This window comes from Callionymus lyra, chromosome 11 (genome assembly GCF_982586985.1).
Source record: "Callionymus lyra chromosome 11, fCalLyr1.hap1.1, whole genome shotgun sequence".
NCBI classification, from domain to species: Eukaryota; Metazoa; Chordata; class Actinopteri; order Syngnathiformes; family Callionymidae; genus Callionymus; species Callionymus lyra.
The window spans coordinates 14,507,803-14,530,646 of NC_141828.1; the positions used below are offsets into that span (position 1 = coordinate 14,507,803).

A 22,844-nucleotide genomic window follows, 5' to 3' on the forward strand; every position below is an offset into this window, starting at 1 on the left:
AATAAGTGTGGATATCAAAGATCACAATCATTGCAATGAAATAATTGAGTTTGTCACAATCATACATTTAAATAACACAAACTAAAACTAAATTTAAGGGCTCTCTAACTCATTTATAGTTATAGGTATTGATGTCTTAATAAGTTGAGATTCATTCATTAATTTTTTTTTTATTTCTCTTGACTATGAATATTAAAAATGAGATGAAAAATATCAGATTTATTTTTGCTTCATTTTCAAAATTCTTGATAAAAATCGATATGAATTTAAAAATAAATAAGTTAAATTAAACATTCCTGACTGAAAAGACTTCATTTATTCATTTTTCTGAATGTAGTTTTAGAAGCCAGTAGTAGTGCTTAGTATTCTGATCCCAGTACTGATCCAAAAAGAGCACTTTTCTACTGGTCTTACCGGGGTCCTGGTCTTAACCAGGGTCCTACCGGTGTCTTGGTCTTACTGGTGTCTTAATGGGGTCTGGATCGAACCGTGGTCCTGGTCTTACCAGGATCCTATCGGTGTCTTGGTCTTATAGGGGTCTTACTGGGGCCTGGGTCTTATGGCGGTCCTGGTCTTACCAGGGTCCTACCGGTGTCTTGGGCTCACTGGTGTCTTACTGGGGTCTGCGTCTTACCGTGGTCCTGGTCTTACTGGGGTCTGGGTCATACCGGGGTCTCAGTCTTACCGGGTCTTGGACTTACAGGGGTTTTACTTGGTCATGGTCCTACCGGGTTCATGGTCTTACTGGGGTCTTACCGGGGTCTTACCTCGGTCTTGGTCTTACCAGGGTCTTACCGGGGTCTCTGTCTTACCGGGTCTTGGTCTTACAGGGGTCATACTGGGGTCATGGTCTTACCGAGGTCTTGGTATTTGCTAACAAGTAACAAATCTACCTGTTGTTCACTGACTTTGTCGTTCATGAGTTGTAGTTTTTTTCAGAAAAATCCTCAGATTATCAAGTTTTTATCACGCTTGGGTATTTAACTTGGCCGCGAAAGACAAATTGTTTTTTCAATACTAGCGAAGCATTTTTAGGTCGGTGCAAAAAAAGGACCCAAGTTTCGAAAACCCATCTCTAGCCAATATAGCCATAACGGCTTGTATGCATTGTTAATTACAACATTTAAATCAAAACTACACAAATCACTTTCAAGAGTTATATTTTGAATTATGACGCCACATACCAATGGTGGAAAAAACAAAACCTTTTTTTTTTTGCATTTCCAGAAACACCAAGTTTGATAGTTCCTCTTTCGACATCCCGAGGGGCCACATGTGGCTCCTGGCCCACTCCCTGCACCTGCTGATCCTCTATATACAATCCCTTTAAGCATGTTATAATTTGTGTCTGATCGTCTGTGTAATTCCTTTCTGGGAATGAGTCGAACTCAACCTTGATGCCGCATGACAAATGGAAAAAAAAAACCCACCGATGTACACCCGGTTTAGCAGGGAGTCACTACCTGTGCTGCCGTCAATTCCATTTAGGTCATTCATCCGTCTCGCCCTCCTAACTGAATTGCATTTTAATCGTGTATGCTTTTAGCCATCTGTGGCTCTGCTTTTCTGCTTTTTTTTTTTCTTCTTCCCCTCTGCATATGCATGTTGTATTCGTGGAGGGCCACACTGGCGAGGGTTAAGTAACCTTGGAAACAGATTGATCTACCTTTACCTGAGGAGACATTTCCGTCCTTCACCGGAGAGAGAGAGGTTTTTTTTTTTCCCCCCCAAATGTTTAACAATTAGATCGCGTTCGTCACACATGTAGCCGCCGACCCGCGAGATCTTTGAGGCAATTTGTCATGTCTCCTTGTTACCTCAAGAGCACGGGAACATGCGTGTGGGAGAGCGGTTGCGTGTGAACGTGTCAGGACTGGAAGCGTGTCGCCGCTCATGCTCTCTGATCGCTCGCTGACAGGCGGGACTCGGCGAGGTTGACACTCCGGCGACCAAAAAAAGATATATGTGTGGTGTCCAATGCATTTCAAATAATGCGTCCTTGAGATGCAAGGTCAATTCCCGAGTCCGTCCTTGCTATAAACAAGCAGGGAGGAGGGGAAAAAAAAAAAAAGGTGCAAAGTGTTCATTCACCGCTCTCCAACATTATCGTTGGATTGTCTTCGAAGCTTAATTCGATTGTGGAGAATCACCGTAACCGGACCAGAAGGAGCTTTAGCGTAGTGATAACAGGTTTTTTTTATGGCGGCGGCTTCTGTGAGCGTCGCTTTTTTCTGAAACACAATCTTTGAAACATGCGACTCTGGCTGATCCTGGAAGAATAAGAAGTAGCAGCTAATGGGCAATTTAAAAAAAGCTCAGTATCGGCTTGTTGATGTGTTTCTGTCTGATTTAAAAAAAAAACAAAAGGAAAGGAAAGGTAGTGACAGGATACTTAACTTTTTGCTTATTTATAATGATAAACTACAAAGTTCAAGTTGATTTAAGTGTTTCTTAAATAGATCCTTGTTCTCATCAGTATGTGTTTGTACAAAACTCTCTTTTCATTTAAATATTTACATTATAAAAATGTGATTAAGCCCACTTAAAACTCTTTCTGGGAATGAAATCTTCTTTACCATAACCACATCCACTCTGCTGTGAATGGTCAAACCTTGATGGTTTGTCACCGCGCGTCATCAATCACAGAAAGTGATTTCACCACCAAGGGACTTGTTGTATAAACAAAGTGGGGCGTGATTACAACTGGCTGGAGGAGGAGGGAAGCCATTATTACTTCATAATGGACTCTTGTAACCTCTCATTCACCAAGATTTCAGACTTTATAAATTAGTAACTTCAAAACATGGTCATGATGAGGAACTTACTGCATTTTGGAGAGAATGACTTTTAATATTTGAAACATTTCAGTAAGTGAGTGAGCTGGGTTTTCACATTAGTTGCCCTTTAATTCCTGTTTATATTTTTTCCACTTGATTTATTTTTAGGCTTGTATCATTTAAGAACCTCATCCAGACTCTTGTCGGAGGAACTCGAGGCAAGTCCAACCAGGTAGATGTCCAAGGACTTTGTAGGAAGGATGTACTTAACGGACACAAACTGGCCCCGTTTGTTTTGAACCAGAGCAGACCAGGTACTTAGTAACTTGATTAGAATCTTCTTTGACGGGCCGTACTTTTTGGAAAGGCAACTAAAAGCACTCATCAAGTGGTGTAGGAGTAGTAGAAAAAGGGTTTTCAACACATTGTTATCCCCCAGAAGACACAGGGAATGTTTCCATGGAGAGGAAAGTCTGAGCTTATGCGATGCCAACTTTGGATAAGCATTGAAAGATGGAGGAAAGGATTCATGAAGTCTCACATCCGAGTGCAGCTTCTGACAAACATTGGTGTTTTTTTCACTCCAGTTCTTCAGTGAGTTTCTGTCTTGTTACTCCGGTGTCATCTTTCAGTCCAAGAAACTTTATTTTTTCTGTTTTTTTGTTTGTTTGCTGTGTGGTATAATGTTCTTTTACGACTGCAGATCATATTTTATTGTTTAAACATATATGAAATTAAGGTTTTGCTGTCAATATATATATTCTGAGTGAGTTTCTATCAATACCTTTTACTTATTATCAATTATATAATAGCAGTTGAATAGGTTTATATCTGGTGATAGAATTTAGAATATTTTTTATTATTTATTATAAAGAAAAATGTCGTTTTGAAGTTTATAAATGAGATTATTAATAAAATAAAATAAAAATTATAAATAAAACAAATACAATGAAATATTGCTGAACCAATTACAAATTCTTATAAAATAAATACATACAAATTGTAAAAAGATGTATTTTGGTAAAGGAATCAGAAATGTTTTCAGAATTTTAAACTATGAATATAATCCTTTAGCTATAGGGACTTTGTGGCTGGGGACAGACTTTTGATTTAATAAAATAAATGTACAGTTTAACTTAATTTCTGTCTTTAGACAACTCAATCTGTACGATCTTTTGCTTTTAAAGGTTTTACAGCTTCATTTATAATCACCTTTACTGCGAGACTTGTTAAAGAAGTATATTCTCAACAGTAAGATCTGCAGTGTTCTTAATGAAACTGGGATTTATGTTTCAACTCCATCTCCCTCTGTCTCATCATCTTCCTGTGTAACTGAATTTTAACTTGCCTCGACACGTCGGCCGTGACATGGTGCGTTGGTGTGATTTACTGATTGACTTTCGGAGCAGTTAAATCTGAGCACAGAGGCCCCTCTGGCTCCATATCGCTGTCTTTACACAGGAACACCAAAGCTTGTGGTTTCCTGCCAAGGCCTGGCCCGGGCTTGAAGTCTCAGTGGGATTCCTTCTCTTGACACTATTTACCCACACTCTGGATGGAGGGTTGCAATATTGCACCTTTTTAACGCCTTCTGTCTGTGGTGTTACTAAAGCAGGAGCGCAGAGCAGACGCATGTTTAAATGTGGAGGAGACGGTACAGCCGTTACAGCGTCGGTGCGACCTTTATGTTGATTGTCTGAATGGATGTTGACGCCGCTCTCCTAAATGTCACTTCTCATGAACTGGGAATACAAACCTTAGGTGGTTAGTTATGCTTTGAATTGTTGTTTAAGTTTCGCAAATGTTAACTGGTTCATTTTTAAGATTTAGAAAATGATCTCGAGGATACATTTCTCATATGCTGCTGAAGTATTTTCATTAATGGACTTGATTAAAATATGATGTAAGGGCTTGTGAACAGGCCTGTATGTTACATTTAAAGTAAATGCTTTTGCAGAACAAACATTAATGCAAGAATCTTTACAACCGGGGACTTGTAACCCGAATTGCATGCACTCGCTCTAGTAGAAGAACTCACATTTCTCAGATCCTTAAATCTCTTCACTGGCTGCCATTTTCTTTCAGTATCAATTTTAAAATTCTGGTTCTTACTTTCAGATCTATTCATGGTCAGGCTCCTCCTTACATCAGTGATATTTTATATATAATAATATTTTATTGGGTATTGTTTTGATTATTTTAGCGCTTTGTGACCCTGGTCTGGAAATGGTTCTACAAATATAAATTACTTACTTACTTACAAAACTTACTTACTTACTTACAAAACAAAAGTCTCATTGTGAACGTCAGAGATGGGAAAACAAGTATTTTGTCGGTCCAAATCTTAAGGCATAATGGACGTGTTAAAGAGACTGGACTATCGGTGGTTTATACAGGACACTTATTCATTTATTTGTCAAATAAAGGCGATATCTCTATCTAAAAGAAACTTACAAATGGAGTTGAAAAGTATTCATCAAATGGAAAGGAAAGTCTTTCTTCAATTCAGAGTGAACAGGATATGTGAGTGGGTACATCCTGTTCTGGGTCATGTAATTGCGGAAACGGTGTCTATTACAATTTTGCCGATTTATTTATTTTCAAGTGGTTTCCATTAACTTCTTTATCGCACTATACTTTTTTTGCCTGATTTCCAGTTGTCGATTCACTTTATTGGAGTCATTTGATGATTCCTATAAGGCCAAATAACTATTTCAAACTGCCTGGAATCTAGCATTAGAATTGCACGTCCGTTGGGCCGTGGGAGGAAACTGGGGTACCCAAGGTAATCATAGAAAAGTCATGCAGACCCCGACAAAAGCCCCTTCGCCTTCCTTCATTCTAGTCACCTTGTCAGGTATTAGCAGATGGTTCCATCCTCTTCTTTATCTCCCACTCTTTGTCTAACTCGAGCACGCTAGCTAGCCTTGTCAGCTCATTTAGCAGCTCAAATCGGAACCATTCAACAAATAACAATCGTTTTAACAGGCAACCTTGTTAGAGAGAAGAAGAATGAATCCCCCCTTTTTTTTTTCGTACCACCAAGCAAATGTTTTATTCAATCTCAGGTTTATTCTGTGAAACTGCCAAGAGGAAATACTTGGGCTGTCTGATTGTATAATTCTCATGGTGGCAGCACTTAACTATTTTATAGCTGCTTCCCCCCCCTAATCCTCCTTGAATAAGCAATTGAAACAGGCTGCCTTTGTGGTCTGTTGCAACACAACATCTATTTTTAAAGAATAGGGAAACAATTTACTGGCAATATGTGTGAATCCGTCTTTAAGTGGAAGAGGAAACTTAAACGAAGGAAGAGCCGAGATGTTTTTCTTTCTGGTGTGCATTGATCGCATTTGTACGATGCTTGTATATAGATGATACTTTCAGTTTTATCCACCTCTTGGAATCGAGTCAAGTGAGCTGTAAGTCACGGCAATATTGATAAATCTATTGATAAATATTAATGGTTAACATGGAAGCCGACTCTATCCCTCTCAAATTAACTCCGAATTAAAGTTCCGAACATTTTCATACAGATCAGCGATTTTTACAGCTTGGAGTGGTGCGTGTAAACGGAGCGAGTGTGTATGTGTAATTGTCGGCACATGGCTGCAATGATTGCAGTGAGAAGAAGAAGGCTCATGTTGTCTCTGTCATCTTCGTTGTTCATCTTGAAACTGATCAACATTTCAAACCATCTGGTCTCCCTCATTCTCTCTCCAACTTTCCTCACGTCAAGCCTTTACTTTGATATTCTCATTTCGATATAAATCATTAAAAAATAAAAGTGTTTCTCGGATGTTCTTATCCCGAACTGAACATGATGTTGATTTAATTGTGTTTCTACATAAAAAACACATTTGCATACAGAACAATGAGTTTTGAAATATTCATTTTTTTTTAACAGATTGCATCCCGTTTTTTCTTTCTCTTTTTTTGTAATTGTTGCCAAGTTTGCATGCCTGCCGGGCTGCAATGCTGCGCAGATGGATTAAAAAAAAGCAGCTGGATTCAAACAGATGTACCAAGATTTCTTTGGTCACTGTTGATGATTCATTAGATTTTAATGGGAGATAATTTTGGCTGCTCACCAGCTGCGCACAAAAAAAAAAAGAAAAAAAAGGACAGTCTTCAGTAACCTCTCATGACATTCGTCTTTTCAACCCCCCAAAAACTTATCCTAAGATTTCCCCGCCCGAAGATTCACCAAACTCTATCCCTCATCTATGAAAGATTAGCGTCGCCTTTTCAGGGGAGCTCTCATGCGTTTCACTTCCGCACTTGACTGAGCTGATGCTTCTTCATTTAGACTCCAGGTCATTTTGGGTCTCACAAGTTTGACTTAATTGCTTTTTTTTTTTTTTTTAAAGAGTGATAACTTTCTCCAGTCGGAGCTGTACAATGAATTCCGAAATGCATTTTAATTAACATGACCCTGATGCTCATCGAGCAGAAACGGATATTTAGATGCGCTCCCACAGATATTTAAATACAGTTTCTTCACCCTGATTGCTCCTGTCACTCCAGAGAGACTTCACCCCAGAAGTCATTCCATGAAACTGGTTCCTCTTTTTTTCTTGTCCATTTTATCCATTGAGCTCACACAAAGTAAAAATATAAAATATACATATTGTTTTTAACTGTTTATTGAAGTGCTCTTGTGAATTATGTAAATATAAATCATTCTTATTATATTATAATAATTATATTTTGTGTTGTTTAATCTATTTTACCAAGATTATGGAAAATATTCAAATGTCCACAAAGTCCCAAATACAATTATTTGTCATTAATTAAAATGATAATACATTCTTAAAATATATATAGATATTCTTTTTGAAATATATTTTATTTTATTTATTTTATATATGTTTTAGTTTAAATAAAGATTTAAGCTTGTATTTCCCTGTAAGATTATGATTTCTAAGCTTTTTTAAAATTATTAAATACAGTCAGTCAAGCTTAACCTCTCCAACCCGTTACGGATAATACAAAAACTGATGCATTACAATTTAATTTTTAAACTGTTTTGAAGTAAAGAATATGTTTATGTTTATGTTTTTATCCAGGATTATTTTGATGATTTGCATCTTGAATAACTAACCTTTCATTTCTAAAACAAGATTAAGGATATAAATCAATGCAACAATATATGAATAAAATAATCTTGGTGGTAAAGATGAATTAATCTTCACTATGAAATAATAAATGGGTCAGAGGAAAATATATATTATTGTATGAAGCTTCATTCGGGTCGTGTCTTTGATCATCTTTAAAAAAAAAAAAGTTCCATCTAAAAAAAATCCATATACAGTAGAAAACAAAGTTGAAATGGCACCGGTTTTGGCAGAACGACAACACATACAAAGAGAAAAACATCAACACTTGTACTGCTGTGATCAAACCGACACTGGTGGGAGCAGAATCTCTTAAGTGCTGGTTAAGTGCATTTTCAAAGGAAGTAAAAGAAGTTAAGAAACATGTGGTGTTAAAGAGACAATGCACTCTACCTTAATGCAATGTAGTGCACTTAAGCTTTAGTCTGTGATTCAGAACGCTGGGCCGTGCCATCAAGGCCGGGCATCTCCTTGACTAATGCTTTTGTCGAAAAGAAGGTAAAAGGAACTGATATGAAACCTACAAAACACCCCCTAGTTGCCAAATTTCTTTACCCTAATGCTCCTCATCCATCGGGGTGAATCCCAAGTAGGCAGTTTTAGAAATTGTAAACAGAAGTGCGTGGTGGTACAGCGCCAGAGGAAGTGAACTGCGCCGACCCCTGAGGAGTGATCTTGCTTTTTTTTTGCAACAGCGACTTATTTGATTATCTGTTTGTGAAGAGCCGTGCAAACTGGCTTGAACCTGGAGTTTTATCGCTTCATTTTAAAGAAGGAAAAAAACAAATGTTGTTTCCAAATGTTCCTGCGAGAGTTTCAAAACTTCCAAGTGAAAACTTTCAAACCACCACCATTCCTGCTCATCGACCGCACGAGTCACTTCCACTTCATTGCCTTGTGTCTCTCTCTCCGATCGTCTCCTGTAGACGAACAACTTAATTGAACGTTTTGAGACTTGGTTTTTACATATTTAGCAACTCTCTTTATCAACACCTTTTTTCCTTAGCCAGGTGGTAATTGACGCGTCTGACTGTGGTGTGACAAATCTTACTTTTTCAAACCACGCCTGGATTAATCTGTGTTTTTTTCTGAGTTGACTTCCTTAGTTCTTTTTGTAGGGCTTCTTTGTTACTTTGTTCAGATGGTAGTGTATGTTTATATCTCTCAAATTATTGGCCAAAAACCCAACATTTCGTATTTTATTTTAGTTAAAATTCATCTTCAACAGTTTGTAAGTTATGTAAGTAAATATGTCTTATTAGTACTTGTGCTCACCAACAAGTGTGTGGACTTAGTGTTGTTCCATTTCCACGTGGTCTTCTTTAAGTTTTACCATTTTGTTCCTCTGCCTGTTAATAACAAAAACAAGTTATGAAAACATTTAAACTAAAACTTTTAGGGAATTCTGACAATAGGAGATTTCGGTGATGCTCCATCTGGATTCAGGGATCTTTTGAAGGAAATTACAGGATTTTTTTTCGACTTTGATGCATTCAGGAACATTTTCCAAAGAATGGAAACTATTGCTTTGGTGCCAAAATGGTTGTTAGGGTTACTGACTTAACTATTGAGAAAGAGTATGACATTAAATACTTGGGTGTAAATGAGCTGTTTGAGTGTTTCCTTATATGTTATATGTCTTACTGCTAGATTTACATCCATTATATTCATTTTTACATGCTACATTTGACCTGAACCTTTTTTTTTCGTCCGTGGGTGGACACCTACACGGTTAGTACATCTGCTCTCTGACAAGGTCAAAGCTGACCTCCGAGGTCAAACCATCCGAGTGTGACGCAAATGAGCAGCTTCTGCTCGGTCTTGAAGCTCTTCAACTGTTGTGAAGAATTCTTTAAGAAAAATCCAATCTTCATTTTTGAGAAATGCTATTGTGTTGTGATCTTACAAATTATGTTCAATATATCATTAGCAATCTAAATGGGTCAATTGTAGGCTAAGAAAAGACGGCCCTTTTTAGCGTAGTAATGAGCCAAGAAAAAAAAAGAAGCTTTTTATTGGAATGTTTGTTTTATTGATGGAAAATACCTCATTAGTACCTGTTGTTGTGGTTTAACCTGGTTTTAATGGTGTCTCAGTGTCGTCGACAGCTTCGATTTGGTCGGTCTGTGCTGTTTCCTCACGTCCTTTTCCTGCATTAAACATATATTTTTGTTCCATTTACTCCTTATTCCTTACATCGTTATTTTGTAAATGTTATTGTCAACTAATAACACATTTAGAATCTATACTGGACTCTTCTCCTTCTCTTGGTTCAATGACTTTCTAACCTTGACGCCTGATTTAGTGCGTGGACTTTACCGTTCATAGTTTTATCCTGTAGGTATTCATGAAGTTTTGTCATTTGCTTAAAAGTTGGCAGTATTGTGGAAGAAGTACTACAATTGGATTCTCATTAAAAATTAAATGGTGTTAAAATTAAATGAAAAATATAGGTAATGATTGAGAAACTGAATGTTTGTTACAGCAATTTATCAGATGATTTTCAAAAATCTAATTCCAAGTTTTTTCTTTGACTTCTTTATTGCTATTACCACTCAAAGCTATAGATTTACATCAGCTCTGCCGGTGCTAAATAGGTTTAGCTAGCCAGAACCATTTTATTCTGTCTGTATCTTCAGCAAAAATGTAATGATTTGAGTTTCTTTTAAAGAGAATTGGAGTAAAAAGGGATCTGATGGAATTTCTACCATTACCTTTGCTATGGCTCCATCCAAGCGACAACAGAGTCATGTATTTCAACAGAAAATATGTATTTTGTCCACACAAATATTTGGAACAACAATCAAAATCTGTCAAAAAACCTAAAGTGTCTTAAGACTTTGACCTCAACATTTACATTGAGTACTGTTTGCTGTTGTACTCGATGTTTAACAATACCTTTTCTTTTTAAATACAGTACATGGTATAACAAAAAAACAAATATGCAGTTTATTTTTTGTGGGCAAGGATTCAATATTTAATTCAATTCTTTATATCACAGTGCTTGGATAATACGCTGTACATTTCATTTTTTATTCATACAATCCATCACTGTTTCAATACACAGCATGCGTCATGTGTCTTTTAAAAACATGAGTATTACAGATAAAGAAAAAAAAGCTGCATTACATACATCAGAATGTTGGCTTCTAATGTATATACTTCAGAAGAGATAACCCAGTGTAGCCCACTGATGTCTTCTTCCCCGGGTTTCATCCTTGGTGGGCTCAAGAAGAAGCAGGTAAATGTATATTTATGAGGAAGGATGAGCTCTTCCGAAGAAGAGGCACTGTTGTGAAAGGTGACCTTGTTAGATAAAAGGAGGGCCTCGGAAGCCAAATGATGAAAGAGGACGGGATCATCCGGGCTCATTAATGTGGATTTGAAGGTCAGGTAATTATAACAATAGACGGCGGGCCGACTCTGGCATCTGCTATTGTGTTGGTTTGTTATGGAGGTGACAAGCCGGAGGAGGGAAAGGATTAATCACTGACACTAGTCTGTTGTCACGTCGATGCCTTCAGACATGAGACGAGAGCTCCCGGAACGTCTGTACCCAGGCCCGGGAAACACGACTCCATCTTTTCCCCCTTCGCAAAAAAATATAAATTGTTCGACAACATGATTGTCTTGCTGTACTGCGCCCTGTAATTCACACGAACATCTAACCAACTTCTCCTAATGGCTGCTGAAACAGGAGATTCATTACATCACCGGCGCTGCTCGGCTAACACATCCCTCAGGCTGCAGTTTAGAACTGGAAATGACATGTATATTTGCTTATGTGATTTCAAATTAACAGCTCTGGCCTGAGCCGGGGGTGTGAATGCAGCCCACACTGGTTGAGAAGGTGTGGAAATGTGATTGCTCGACAGTGGGTCTGTCTGAGGGACGCGTGGACCACTTTTCAATGAGTGGGACTCAACACAATCTCCTCTTTGATCACTTGTAAAGTCGACAGACAAATGAAGATGCATAACCTAAGATGATTAAACATGTGTATTAGGTAGAAAAATATTCACAGGTCACAAAGATGTTCTGTTGCTGGTTCTCACTAAGGGTTAAAGAAGGGTTATGAATCACAAACTTGACTCCGTCTGATCACTCTGTTCCATATGTAAGTAAGTAAGTAATTTGTATTTATATAGCGCCTTTCCAGACCCGGGTCACAAAGCGCTTAAACAATCAAAACAATACTCAATAAAATATATACTTTAAAAGTCAAGATAATACTGAGAACAACACAGGAGTTCCAGAAAATTAAGGAAAAGCCTGAACAAATAAAAATGTCTTAAGATGTTTCTTAAAGGAGTCAGTAGATCATCAAACACAGAGGGAGAGGAAGATCGTTCAAAGCTTAGGAGCAACAGCCTGGAAGGATTTCTCTCCTCTGGTCCTGAACCGTGTTCAGGAACCATCAGTAGATTCTGATCCACAGACCTCAGAGCCCGAGCTGGGGTGTAAGTCTGGATCAGATCAGTGATGTAAGGAGGAGTCTGACCATGAATAGATCTGAAAGTAAGAACCAGAATTTTAAAGTTGATCCTGAAAGAAACTTGCAGCCAGTGAAGAGTAAGGATTGGAGAAATGTGAGTTCTTCTACTTGAGCAGGTCAGAAGTCATGGGGTGTCAAACTCATCACACATGATGAGTCATGTCACACATTAGGCTGGGTATTGATCGTCATTTTTCGAAAATGCTACTCATTAAAATACCCTAGGTTCATGGACGATACTTTTTTTCCGATACCAATTTGATGAGAAGAATTCTAACAAAAAGAAAATTATATTAAACAAAGTACAAATCTTGAGTTCAAGCTGTTTGCTTACTGATGAATGACAAATAATTTGCAGTGCAAAAAAAACACAATATATTTACTTGAGAATGATCGACACATTATCAAGTTTTGATCAAACATTTCGGAAAAACTGATCGTGATACTCCTTTACCAAACGCGACATCGAATTACTCTTCTTCAACTTTAGTTGTATTCTTATTGCAAGTCTCTGTTTTACATTGTTTAAAGTCGATAATCTCTGCTATAAATCTAAACACTGACGTCTTTAAAGGTCAGCGTAACAACCATCAGATTAAAAATGACCTAAGGGGCTTAGGTTAGACCGGTTAAAAAATGTCTATGTAACCTTTTGACAAACATGAGGTCCTGTACGGAGGTTAAAAGTCTCCAATGAGTTCTAAATTTGCTTCCAATGCTTGTCATGTTCATGTTGTTCCTCTGTGGTTTGAATTGGACACGCAAGCTTTATCCAAATGTCACGCTTTCTGTCAAGAAAATCCTAACGCCACTTACAGGCCTGGCATGCGTACTACAGCATTTCATTGACTTTGATTAACCAGATTTATTTTTATGAAATCTATAGATCTCTGTAGCTCATCTTTACCAGTTGGATTTCTTTAAATGTAGGCCCATCAACATGTCATTTGTCAAACCCAAGAAATATTCCAGTTGGAAAAACACAGGAATTTTAATTTGCTCTGAATTTAATCATCTCCGTAAATCTATCATCGTGTTTCATTTCCAGGAAACGTGAACCTGGATATACGTCTTTATGTTTTACAAGGTTTCTGCCACCTTGATCAGAAGTTTCCCTGCCAGAGTCGGGCTCCTCTGGGACCACTACAAGCTATAAAAGAAAAAAAAAAAAAGCCTTCCAGTGTTATCATGCGATGTGCAGAGTTACACACACTTTTGGTGTTCCACAAATACACAGACACATATTTTGCTTCAATCTTTGAAGACTCACTTGTACAGTTGTTACTTTTTCTAATGATTAAAACATAAACGTTGGGTCAGGGATCCACAGACTAGAAGAGAAAACGACTGTTGCCTGAAGAGTTTCATTGTTGTGGTGCCACTGTTGTTGCTTGTGGCTACATTTAAATAATGATGATCCTGTGAATGCAGTGCTTGTTTGATAAATGCTTTTTTAGTGAGTTTGTACATCTTAAAGTATGCTTTTAATGATTTAACTATCCATCACATTTGTGTGTGTTATTTATTTTTTTACTCAACATAAATGTAGACAAACTTTTCTACCAACTCAACCATAATCAAGTGAGTTTAGAAACAAAAAATATATTTTTTTATATAATTATACACACATATATATATATATATATATACAGATTAGCTCTTTGCTATTAGGAGCTATTGAAAGAAGCTAATACTGATAGTTTTAGGATGTTGTTGAGGTTGTTTTTTTTTTTAAAGCTTTTCGAGTACAAAGACATTGTGATTCACTGAGATTAAACTAGTTGTCTTCTCATTGGTTATTTTGAAAAAAACTAAGCAAACTATGAATGAACTCAAAAAACTTCCAAACCCTCTTTACAAATTCCGAATAAACTGTATTTAATGTACTTCACTTTTTAATCCTAATACAATAAATACATTTGAGATACGTTTTTATATAATTATACTAGTGTCTACAAATGCTACTTATCTATTTGTATCCTTTTTTTTCCCTTATGTTTCTGTTATCTGCTGGTATTGGAATGTCCCCTTGTGCGACTAAAAAAAAAAGCAATATCCTATCTTATCTTCAAAGAGAAGGTGGTGGTGAACCAGAGACACATGATGCAGAAAGATACCGTTTCTGTGGAGCATCACTTATTGACTGATATGGGTGAAACAAGTTCGGTCCTTTTTGAGCTTTGTCTTGCCCGAATAGCACTGCTTACGATAAGAATAAAGAAGTATTGAAGAAGAACACTAAGAGGGTGCATACCTTGGCCAAGTAGCTCAGTTTAAACCAATCAATAAAACTACAAAACAAATGTTTTGTTAGTGAGAACAGTACCACCAAAATGTTTTTATCTGCTTTTTGTCGGTTTATAGACGTATCTTTACAGAAAATCACTGAATTACTTTCAGCAGTTTTGATTCAAAAGTTCATTTTAATCAGTCAGCAGTCGATGAAAACTTTTGTTTGTGAAACCACAGCATTACATAGAGGTTACATCCAATTTCTCCATTAAAGTTCCCTCTCAGTCGTCGTCAATAAAAGGCAAAACAATGTTCCCCATAAAACTTTTTTTTATCACTTCTTTATCCCCACCGTTCCTCCCACAGTCCCCTCGGAGTTTACTATTAACCTCTGAGCTCATTTGAGAAGTGTCTCCCGAAGAAGTGGGCCCCGGGTGAACGAGGGCCTTAAATAGGTTCACATAAGGTGGCGAGAAACCAGAAGGTAGACACTGGATCTGTTTACTGCTCTGTGGCTTTCGCGGTTATGCACCAGCACTTCCCATTTAAATGCATGATCGAGGGCCTGTGCTGACAAGACGGCGCTCAACCATGCCTCACTCCCTGAGGTGTGAACCCGGCCATTTTTTTGTTTTTATGTTTCAAATATATGGGCACGAAGGTTGTTTCATAATTCTCGCCGCTAGGAACGTGATTCATGATGGGTGGCTGTCGCGCTTTCCCCCCCCCGACACGAGGTCTGTGATCAATATTTCCCTGCTGTGAAAACACTTGGGCAGTTACGACCGTGCGCTCCCATTGGCTATGAGGATGCCATGGGGGTCAAGGGGTAAAAAGGGCAAGCAGGAAGTGGGTGTCCCAACCCCGGCGCGCGGTAGACCCCGCCGATCCTTAATGACCCGCCATCCCCACGCCGTCCGAGACACCCTTCCTCCGAGATTTATGGCCGTAACCTCCGCGTGTGGACCGACTCCTCTGGCTTCACTTTGTCTCATTATCTGGGTCAAGAAGGAGGGCGGGAAAAAAAAAAAAAAAAAAAACTTCAGAAGCGCAGAGATCACTACCTTGTTTGCTTTAATACGCTCCGATGTGATCGTTGAGGAGGTGCAAATGTACTTTGGAGCGTCCCTCAGAGTATTGTATTGATTGATGATATTACCTCGAGAGCATCGACGGACACTTAACAAGTCTTTGTGGCGGCAAACTGAAAATATCATTCGACATGAACGGGGCGAGTCCATGTGTGCGGGTATTTCGGGCGTCTATAGGAGGGAGTAAAAGTAGCTTCTGATATTGCTAATTATTGGCTCTTGTGTAGTTTCCCTGAAGGCAGAAATGTGTTGATCCACAACAAGATAGCCAGACTGAGCCCATGGCAGGCACAAATAGCAAGGAGAGCTTTTTTATAATTAATACATGCACTATAAAATATGCATTATGGAGCTGATGTAGCCAAATATGGATTTCCATTTTGATTTTCACTCAGGATAATTGACACACATTGAAGGCCTTTTCTGAAGGAATCCGTTGCCAAGAGGTTTCGAGTTTCTCCGCTTGAAGCGGCAGCTGTTTCGTGTTTGTCTCTCCAGTTGAAGATGGATTGTTTAAGCAAGTCCCTCATCCACTCTTAGGGTTTTTTTTATTTTTTTTTAGTATCCTTCTTGATATGCAAAGCTGCCGGTTGAGTATATCTCTTTAGGTTACCGATATTTCTTCTGCACGGTGGGCTCTAAAGATGAACTGCCAGACTGTGTTTCATGACATTCTGATCATTAAACGAAAAGATGCAGGGAAGGAGGAAATGAAAAGGCATAAAGCAGCCGTTTTTTTTTTCTCCTCTCTCTCTCTCCCCTCCATCTCACCCTCCTCCTCACCGACATCCACATTCATCAAACCCGCTGCAGGGATGAGATAGCTGTCGAACACTCTTCATCTCCCGTCGGGCGATCGCTCCGATCACACCGCACGTCACGTGCGCTTTTAAAAAAAAAGATTCTAACATCTCAACCCCCAGGTTACCGCGTCGACTACTGCCACGACTACTGTTACTGCCCTACATCACGACACACACACACACACACACACACACACACACAAACACATGCACAGGCGAGGTGTCTGGGCCTGATTAGAAACCACATCTCCATCTCGTCTCTGATTAGGTGTGGAGTGAACCAAGCACCCCCTTCAGGTATGCATTTCCATAATGTCAGGTGATTAAACTCCCCAGTTTGAATCGCTCAGCGTTGAACACATTCTTGGGTGACTTTACTGAATACTATCTTTTCTATTAACTGTGCAACTAGTGGATTCATTAAGCTGATAAAACCTGAAATTAATTCCACGATTTGCTACTTTAATTTAATTTGTGATGCTGTAGTCGCATGTTAAGTATGGGTCAAGCTTTGTACCGACATTTTGGTAGTAAAGGTTCGAGCGACTACAACATTGTGTCTTTATTTGTCGTCATTGCTGATTGAGATTTGCTTCTTAAGACAGAATTTTCGGTTTAATGTTGCATAGGTAGTTTTCCAACACAACATTCTTAGTTAAACATTTGAAAGAAACACAAGTTCTTCATCAGAATGTTGTTTCTTTTCTCCACAAAAGTTCATTCATTCATTCAGTTTCAACCGCTTTATCCCTTACTAGGGTCACGGGGAGACTGGAGCCTATCCCAGTATCATAGGGCAAGAGGCAGGGGACACCAAGACAGACAACCATTCACGAAAGTTATCAATTGAAATCCAAAATTATGGATTAGAGAATAAAGACAGCTGTTGACTGTATTATTGACACATAATATAGAATCTAGTATTTTGTGACATGTGTTTGCACAAGTGATTTTGTGTGGACGGAAATGTTACGCACCTCTTTTTAAAATATATTTATGTCGGATAGTAGAGGTGTGTTTTGACAGGAATCAATGTCTTTCATTATACAGAGGCAGCATTACTATATATTGCTATACATTCCAATAATATAGGAACAGCGATATAGTATTGTCTGTATACTTGAGTCTGGTGTTGAAAGACTTACAGACCACACCACTCTTGAGGAAGTCGTAAGTGTGCAAACCAAAATGTAGCCAATTGTCAGCTTTAAAGGCTGCTCGAGTCGACCGTATCCTCTCGTCCTCAGTCATTGCCAGGATCTCAAAGGACTACAATGTACCTTTAGCTGAGAAGGACGAAATGACTGCTGCCATTGAGCGGCGAAAAGCAACACATAATTAACAAAACACAGGTGAATATCTTAATGTAAACAAAATGTATATTTATTTTTATTTCACACAAACTTAATGTGAATATAAACCCAAAAAACCTTAAACCATCTTCCCAAAGGAGATCTCCAGGGATTAATAAAGTTTATAAACACTTTGATTCAAATCAAATATGATTTTAAATAAATAAAAAAAACGCTTAAGTGCTGATAAATATCAATACAGTATTATCCAAAAATATTGTGATATATCACTATATCAATATTTTCTTACACCCCTACAGAGATAGTAATAAATGTGTTTTCTTCCACACATTCCCAATATAGTAGCAACTGCATATATATTCCTTTTTTTTTTAGAGATAATAAAACTTTTATTAATTAAAAAACTAAAATCTAGATCAATGATAATAGAGATAAGCTTTAATTGGGTGAGCAAACATTTTTTTTGTTTCCCTCTTAATAAAATTTTAAAAAACTCTTTCCGAGTTATTCACAGTGAAACAATCCCACAATAAACGCCACTAACTATTTCATCTCACTCATCCAGGATTTGAGGATGTGCACTGGTGTGTTTCCAAACTGATGATAAAAGTCTGCTCTAACAAGGATGTGTTTACGCCGATGACTGACAGTTCCCACAGCTGTAGGCTGGAAACATCTTTCCTCAGCGTGGAAAAACCTGGAGAAGTGCTATTGTAAACATGACAGTAGACTGTCAGAACATCCCTGGTAGAGGTCCCTTTGTCTCCCTCTGTTATGCTCATACTGTATGTATCCTCACGGCACTAACAAAAGGCCTTTGATGAAACAAATTCTGCAGCGCGGGAGCTTCTTTTGTAGCGATGCCCACTCATAGGTGTACAGTTCAAATGAAAACAATGCACAGCCGCTAACGCCGCGGTGGAAACGTGTGGAAGCAGGTCGGCCTCTTCTGTAGATCATCAGGAAACCGACTGAATAATGGCTGAAATGACGGCGGTGAAGGAGGGTGAAGCAGCGTTTTAATTACCCACGGACTGAGTGGGAGAAAATAATCAACTTTTAATAGGATGTAGTTGATAAATGAGGAGTTTAGAATTATTAAATAGATCATTATTAGGGTTTGCAAGAGTAGATACATGTCTGTAAAAGGTTGATTTAAATATACATTGAACGAGAGGTGTCCTTTCTTTGAAATAAATCGACTAAATATGAAGGAAAAGTTTTATTAACACCTTTATTAAGTGTTATGAGTTAAGTATTTCACATTAATAATAGGTTTTACTCTCCATAAACAACTTCAACCGTATAATAAATTAATTAAGAAGTTTAACATAACTTTTTGGTCAAAAGTAAAGATGCTCAAACATCTTTAAACATTTTTATTTGTTCAGGCTTTTCCTTTGTTGGTTGTTCTCAGTATTATCTTGACCTTTAAAGTATATATTTTATATAGTATTGTTTTGATTGTTTAAGCGCTTGTGACCCTGGTCTGGAAAAGCGCTATACAAATACAAATTACGTACTTACTTATATAAAAAGATGTATTTGTGTATGTATTGGGAATATCATATTCAAGGTGATTTAAATGTTCATTGGTAAAACAAATTTTCTAAAATTAAAATGGATTTTTAATGTGTTTCCTATTGCACTAATACATAAAAAAATAAAAAAATAACCTAAAAATAAACCTAAATTCATGTTAGCACCAGCATCTTTGTTAAGTTAATATTTCCATCTATTAAAATACACATCGCAACATTCTATCTTAAGTCTGATGATGGTGTTCTCGCAGTGAAGTGTAAACACTAAAAAGCCTTTTGGTCGGTCGTAGGCCGAGTCCTGTTTGGGACCCTCCATGTCTCAAGTGAAATCAACATCGTGTCCTCTAATAAAAATAAAAATCTCTCAGCACACTAACTTTTGTGTTGATACAGTTACAACTTTTTACAGTTTTTGGAAGAACAACATCATGTTGAAATGCTAGTCTAAAGGCTTTTTTCAAGAATAATTATTTTCAAAATTCTTAGTTTTAATGCATTCTGCAGTTCATTTTAAATGAAAATAATGCATAAACATTTAAATACCTTTAAAAATAAGTTGTCTAAAGAGCATTTCAAAACACTAACAAGTCTCTTTTAGTGTTTGTATTTGTCCCACGCGTGCAGCCACACCCACCAAATCTTATTTTCCAGTATTTTACAGCAGTAGATAAAGCTGTCAGACTCCACAGGCCATTGTTAATTGCTTTTAATGAACCGCATGTTTTATTGAATACAACCTCTTGTCATCCTGCCAAAGAATCCTCCAAGTGTTGCTCTGAGGAAGATGCTAACAGAGTTACGCTACGATGCCAACCTTTTTTTTTTTTTAATTTTTGTAAAGTTGAATAACAATTTTAGCTGCATCTGAACTTCAAAATGACTCGACTTGATCATTTTTTTTGAATTCCTGGAATATGAATGGTGGTGAAAACACCACTTAACAATTGTTTGAGTGAATGATATAATAATTAATTTGGCTCTACACACTGTCTGACCTTGTTCTTCTTTTTCTTACAGCAAACTCAAGTCTTCTTGGAGGAGGCGGTGGTGAGTAGATGCCTTTATTTTCCCCGTCCCTATCATCTTATTTTTTTTCTTCCCCTTTGACACATAAAGAAGAAACCGTGGTCTAATTTGATGCACATACTGTATTTCTTTGGGTCATTCGGTCTCTTGGAAATGTGTCTCCATGCACATTTACAAGCATGTAAAATCTGCGAAAAAAAAACCTTCCCCTGTTCCACATGGACACACTGCCATTGCTTTAGAAGGCTGCCTAAGAACATTATCATCAAAGCGATGACGGAAATCTGAAGCAGCCGAGCGTGGTGTGGGAATAATGGGGGGGTGGGAAGCAACCACAGAGTTCCACGTCCCAAACTCGGCATTCTCTCTGAAATTAGACTTTTTTTTATAGAGTGACAAGATTGAAATAATGCTTCATCACTGCATGACGTTCACCCAGATACATGGGAATGAATCTGGGTTTTTTTTTAAATAAAAGAAGAAGAATCCTTGATTAAAATGGCGTGACGATGAAATAAGGTCACAGCTCCGCCCTTATCTGTTTATCCATCTTCGGTGCCTGTCGAGTCGGATGTGTCAGTCGTACAGTTTTTTTTTTTCTCTCCGTCCGGTCATTAATGCAGCCGGCGTCCCAATCATCGTCGCTGACAACGACCGGCGATCTAAAGTACTTCGGTGATTGAGATCATAGGTTACGAACACTCATCTCCATAATGAAGCCAAGGCTTCCTAACAGGACGGCGTTCCTGTTTTTTCCGATCGGTTCGCCGTATCGTCGAGTATAACAGCTCTGTCGTCCATATCTCAAGAGCAGCATCTTCAGGTGTATCACGTCAATGTGGTCGGAAAATAAAATACTCTATTCCCCCATCATGACCCCGGCAAAACCTTTGCCCTGCGATTTGCTCTTGTAGACCCCCCCCTCGTCCCCCCCCGCCTGCTGCGAAAGGCAGTCGATGTGAAAGGGAGATTTGTTCTCAAATAAGGTCCTTCTTATCTCCCTGCTGTCTTCTCGCGACTCCACGGAGGGGAAGTTTCACAACAGGGATGATACATCATGCTGGCGAACACACCTCAGCTACGCTTAGGCCTCCCGGGTCGGGGAGTGGGCTGCCTGTCAGGGACAGTCTTTTATCTAACATGGGATACTCTACGTCGGTCCGCAAAAATTTCAATTTTGGACATATTTGTTTGAAGGTGTCCTGGAATCCACCATCACCATATATAGTTACCGGAATTAAACAAGATCCATTTTATCTTCGATACATATAAAACTAGCTGAAGTTGCCCATGGAAAAAAATCTAAATTAAAAATGCAAAGGTCCTGTAATTTAGTTTAAAACCATTTGGTAGTCCCTATGTCATAAAAGGATGCAAGAGTACATTTTTGGCGGATCGCAACAGATTTGGAAAAACAACGCCTAAAACAGTTAAGGGCTAAAAGAAGGTCAAAAAGTCTATTCACGCTATTGTAAGGAATAATAATAAGTAATTTAGTAAGTAAGTAAATTATATTTGTAGAGCGCTTTTCCAGACCAGGGTCACAAAGCGCTTAAAAAATCAAAACAAAACTCAATAAAATATATACTTAAAAGATAAAGATAACACCGAGAACAACACAGGAGTCTTCGTTCCAAAGCTTAGGGGCACCAACCTGGAAGGATTTCTCTCCTCTGGTCCTGAACCGTGTGTGAGGAAACAGAACTCTGCAGAGAGAATTCTGACCAGCTCCAGTAGAAGAACTCACATTTCACCGATCCGTAAATCTCTTCACTGGCTGCCAGTTTCTTTCAGGATCAACTTTAAAATTCTGGTACTTACTTTCACTCTTTAAATCACTGATCTGAACCAGCCTTACAACCCAGCTCGGGCTCTGAGGTCTGTGGAATAAGGAAGTAGTTGGCAAACAACAATTTTCCTTTGTGGATGAATAAATCCACAGAGTTCTTGGCATTCTATTGAGCCCAAGAAGAGCTCTGTAGGACCCCTGAAGCACCCGTGAGAGGGTAACCAAGCGGACTCAAGTGCACTTTGTAGATATAGATAACAGGTCTGTCTACGTGGGTGATCTTCTGGTCTTAGAAGCTCCCAAATAGCTCGACAAATTTGCTTGAAAATAAACATCTCGACTACTGATTGAACTTTTGAAAGAAGGGTTAACTTGATCAGGTCAAAGAAAATAGTGCACAGGGGGGGAGAAAACCCAATTGAATTCAATGAATGAATGAATTCTATAAGCAAAGGCATCATCCACAAAACAAAAATCTACTAGTTAAGAGTCTCTTGACTATCTCACAGGGGGTGCCGCCCTGAGAACATTAAAAATCTGCTTCACAACTCTGCATTTGCTGTAACCTGTTTTTTTTGTATTCCTCCCAGCTGGGGGTGGTAAACACAGAATAGTTGTTTGTGTTGTTTGTAGTTTTGACTTTTTGTACAACAAAGCTGT

General features: G+C 38.2%; 1 protein-coding gene across 2 annotated transcripts in view; it reads left to right on the forward strand.

The window, feature by feature from the left end:
* macrod2 (mono-ADP ribosylhydrolase 2) overlaps positions 1–22,844 on the forward strand; it is a 577,216-nt gene that overhangs the window by 138,407 nt on the left and 415,965 nt on the right. For both annotated transcript variants that reach the window (XM_087802705.1, XM_087802704.1), the window contains exon 4: positions 20,387–20,416. In XM_087802705.1, the coding sequence (XP_087658831.1) occupies positions 20,387–20,416 (30 nt within the window). The remainder of the gene's footprint in view (positions 1–20,386; positions 20,417–22,844) is intronic.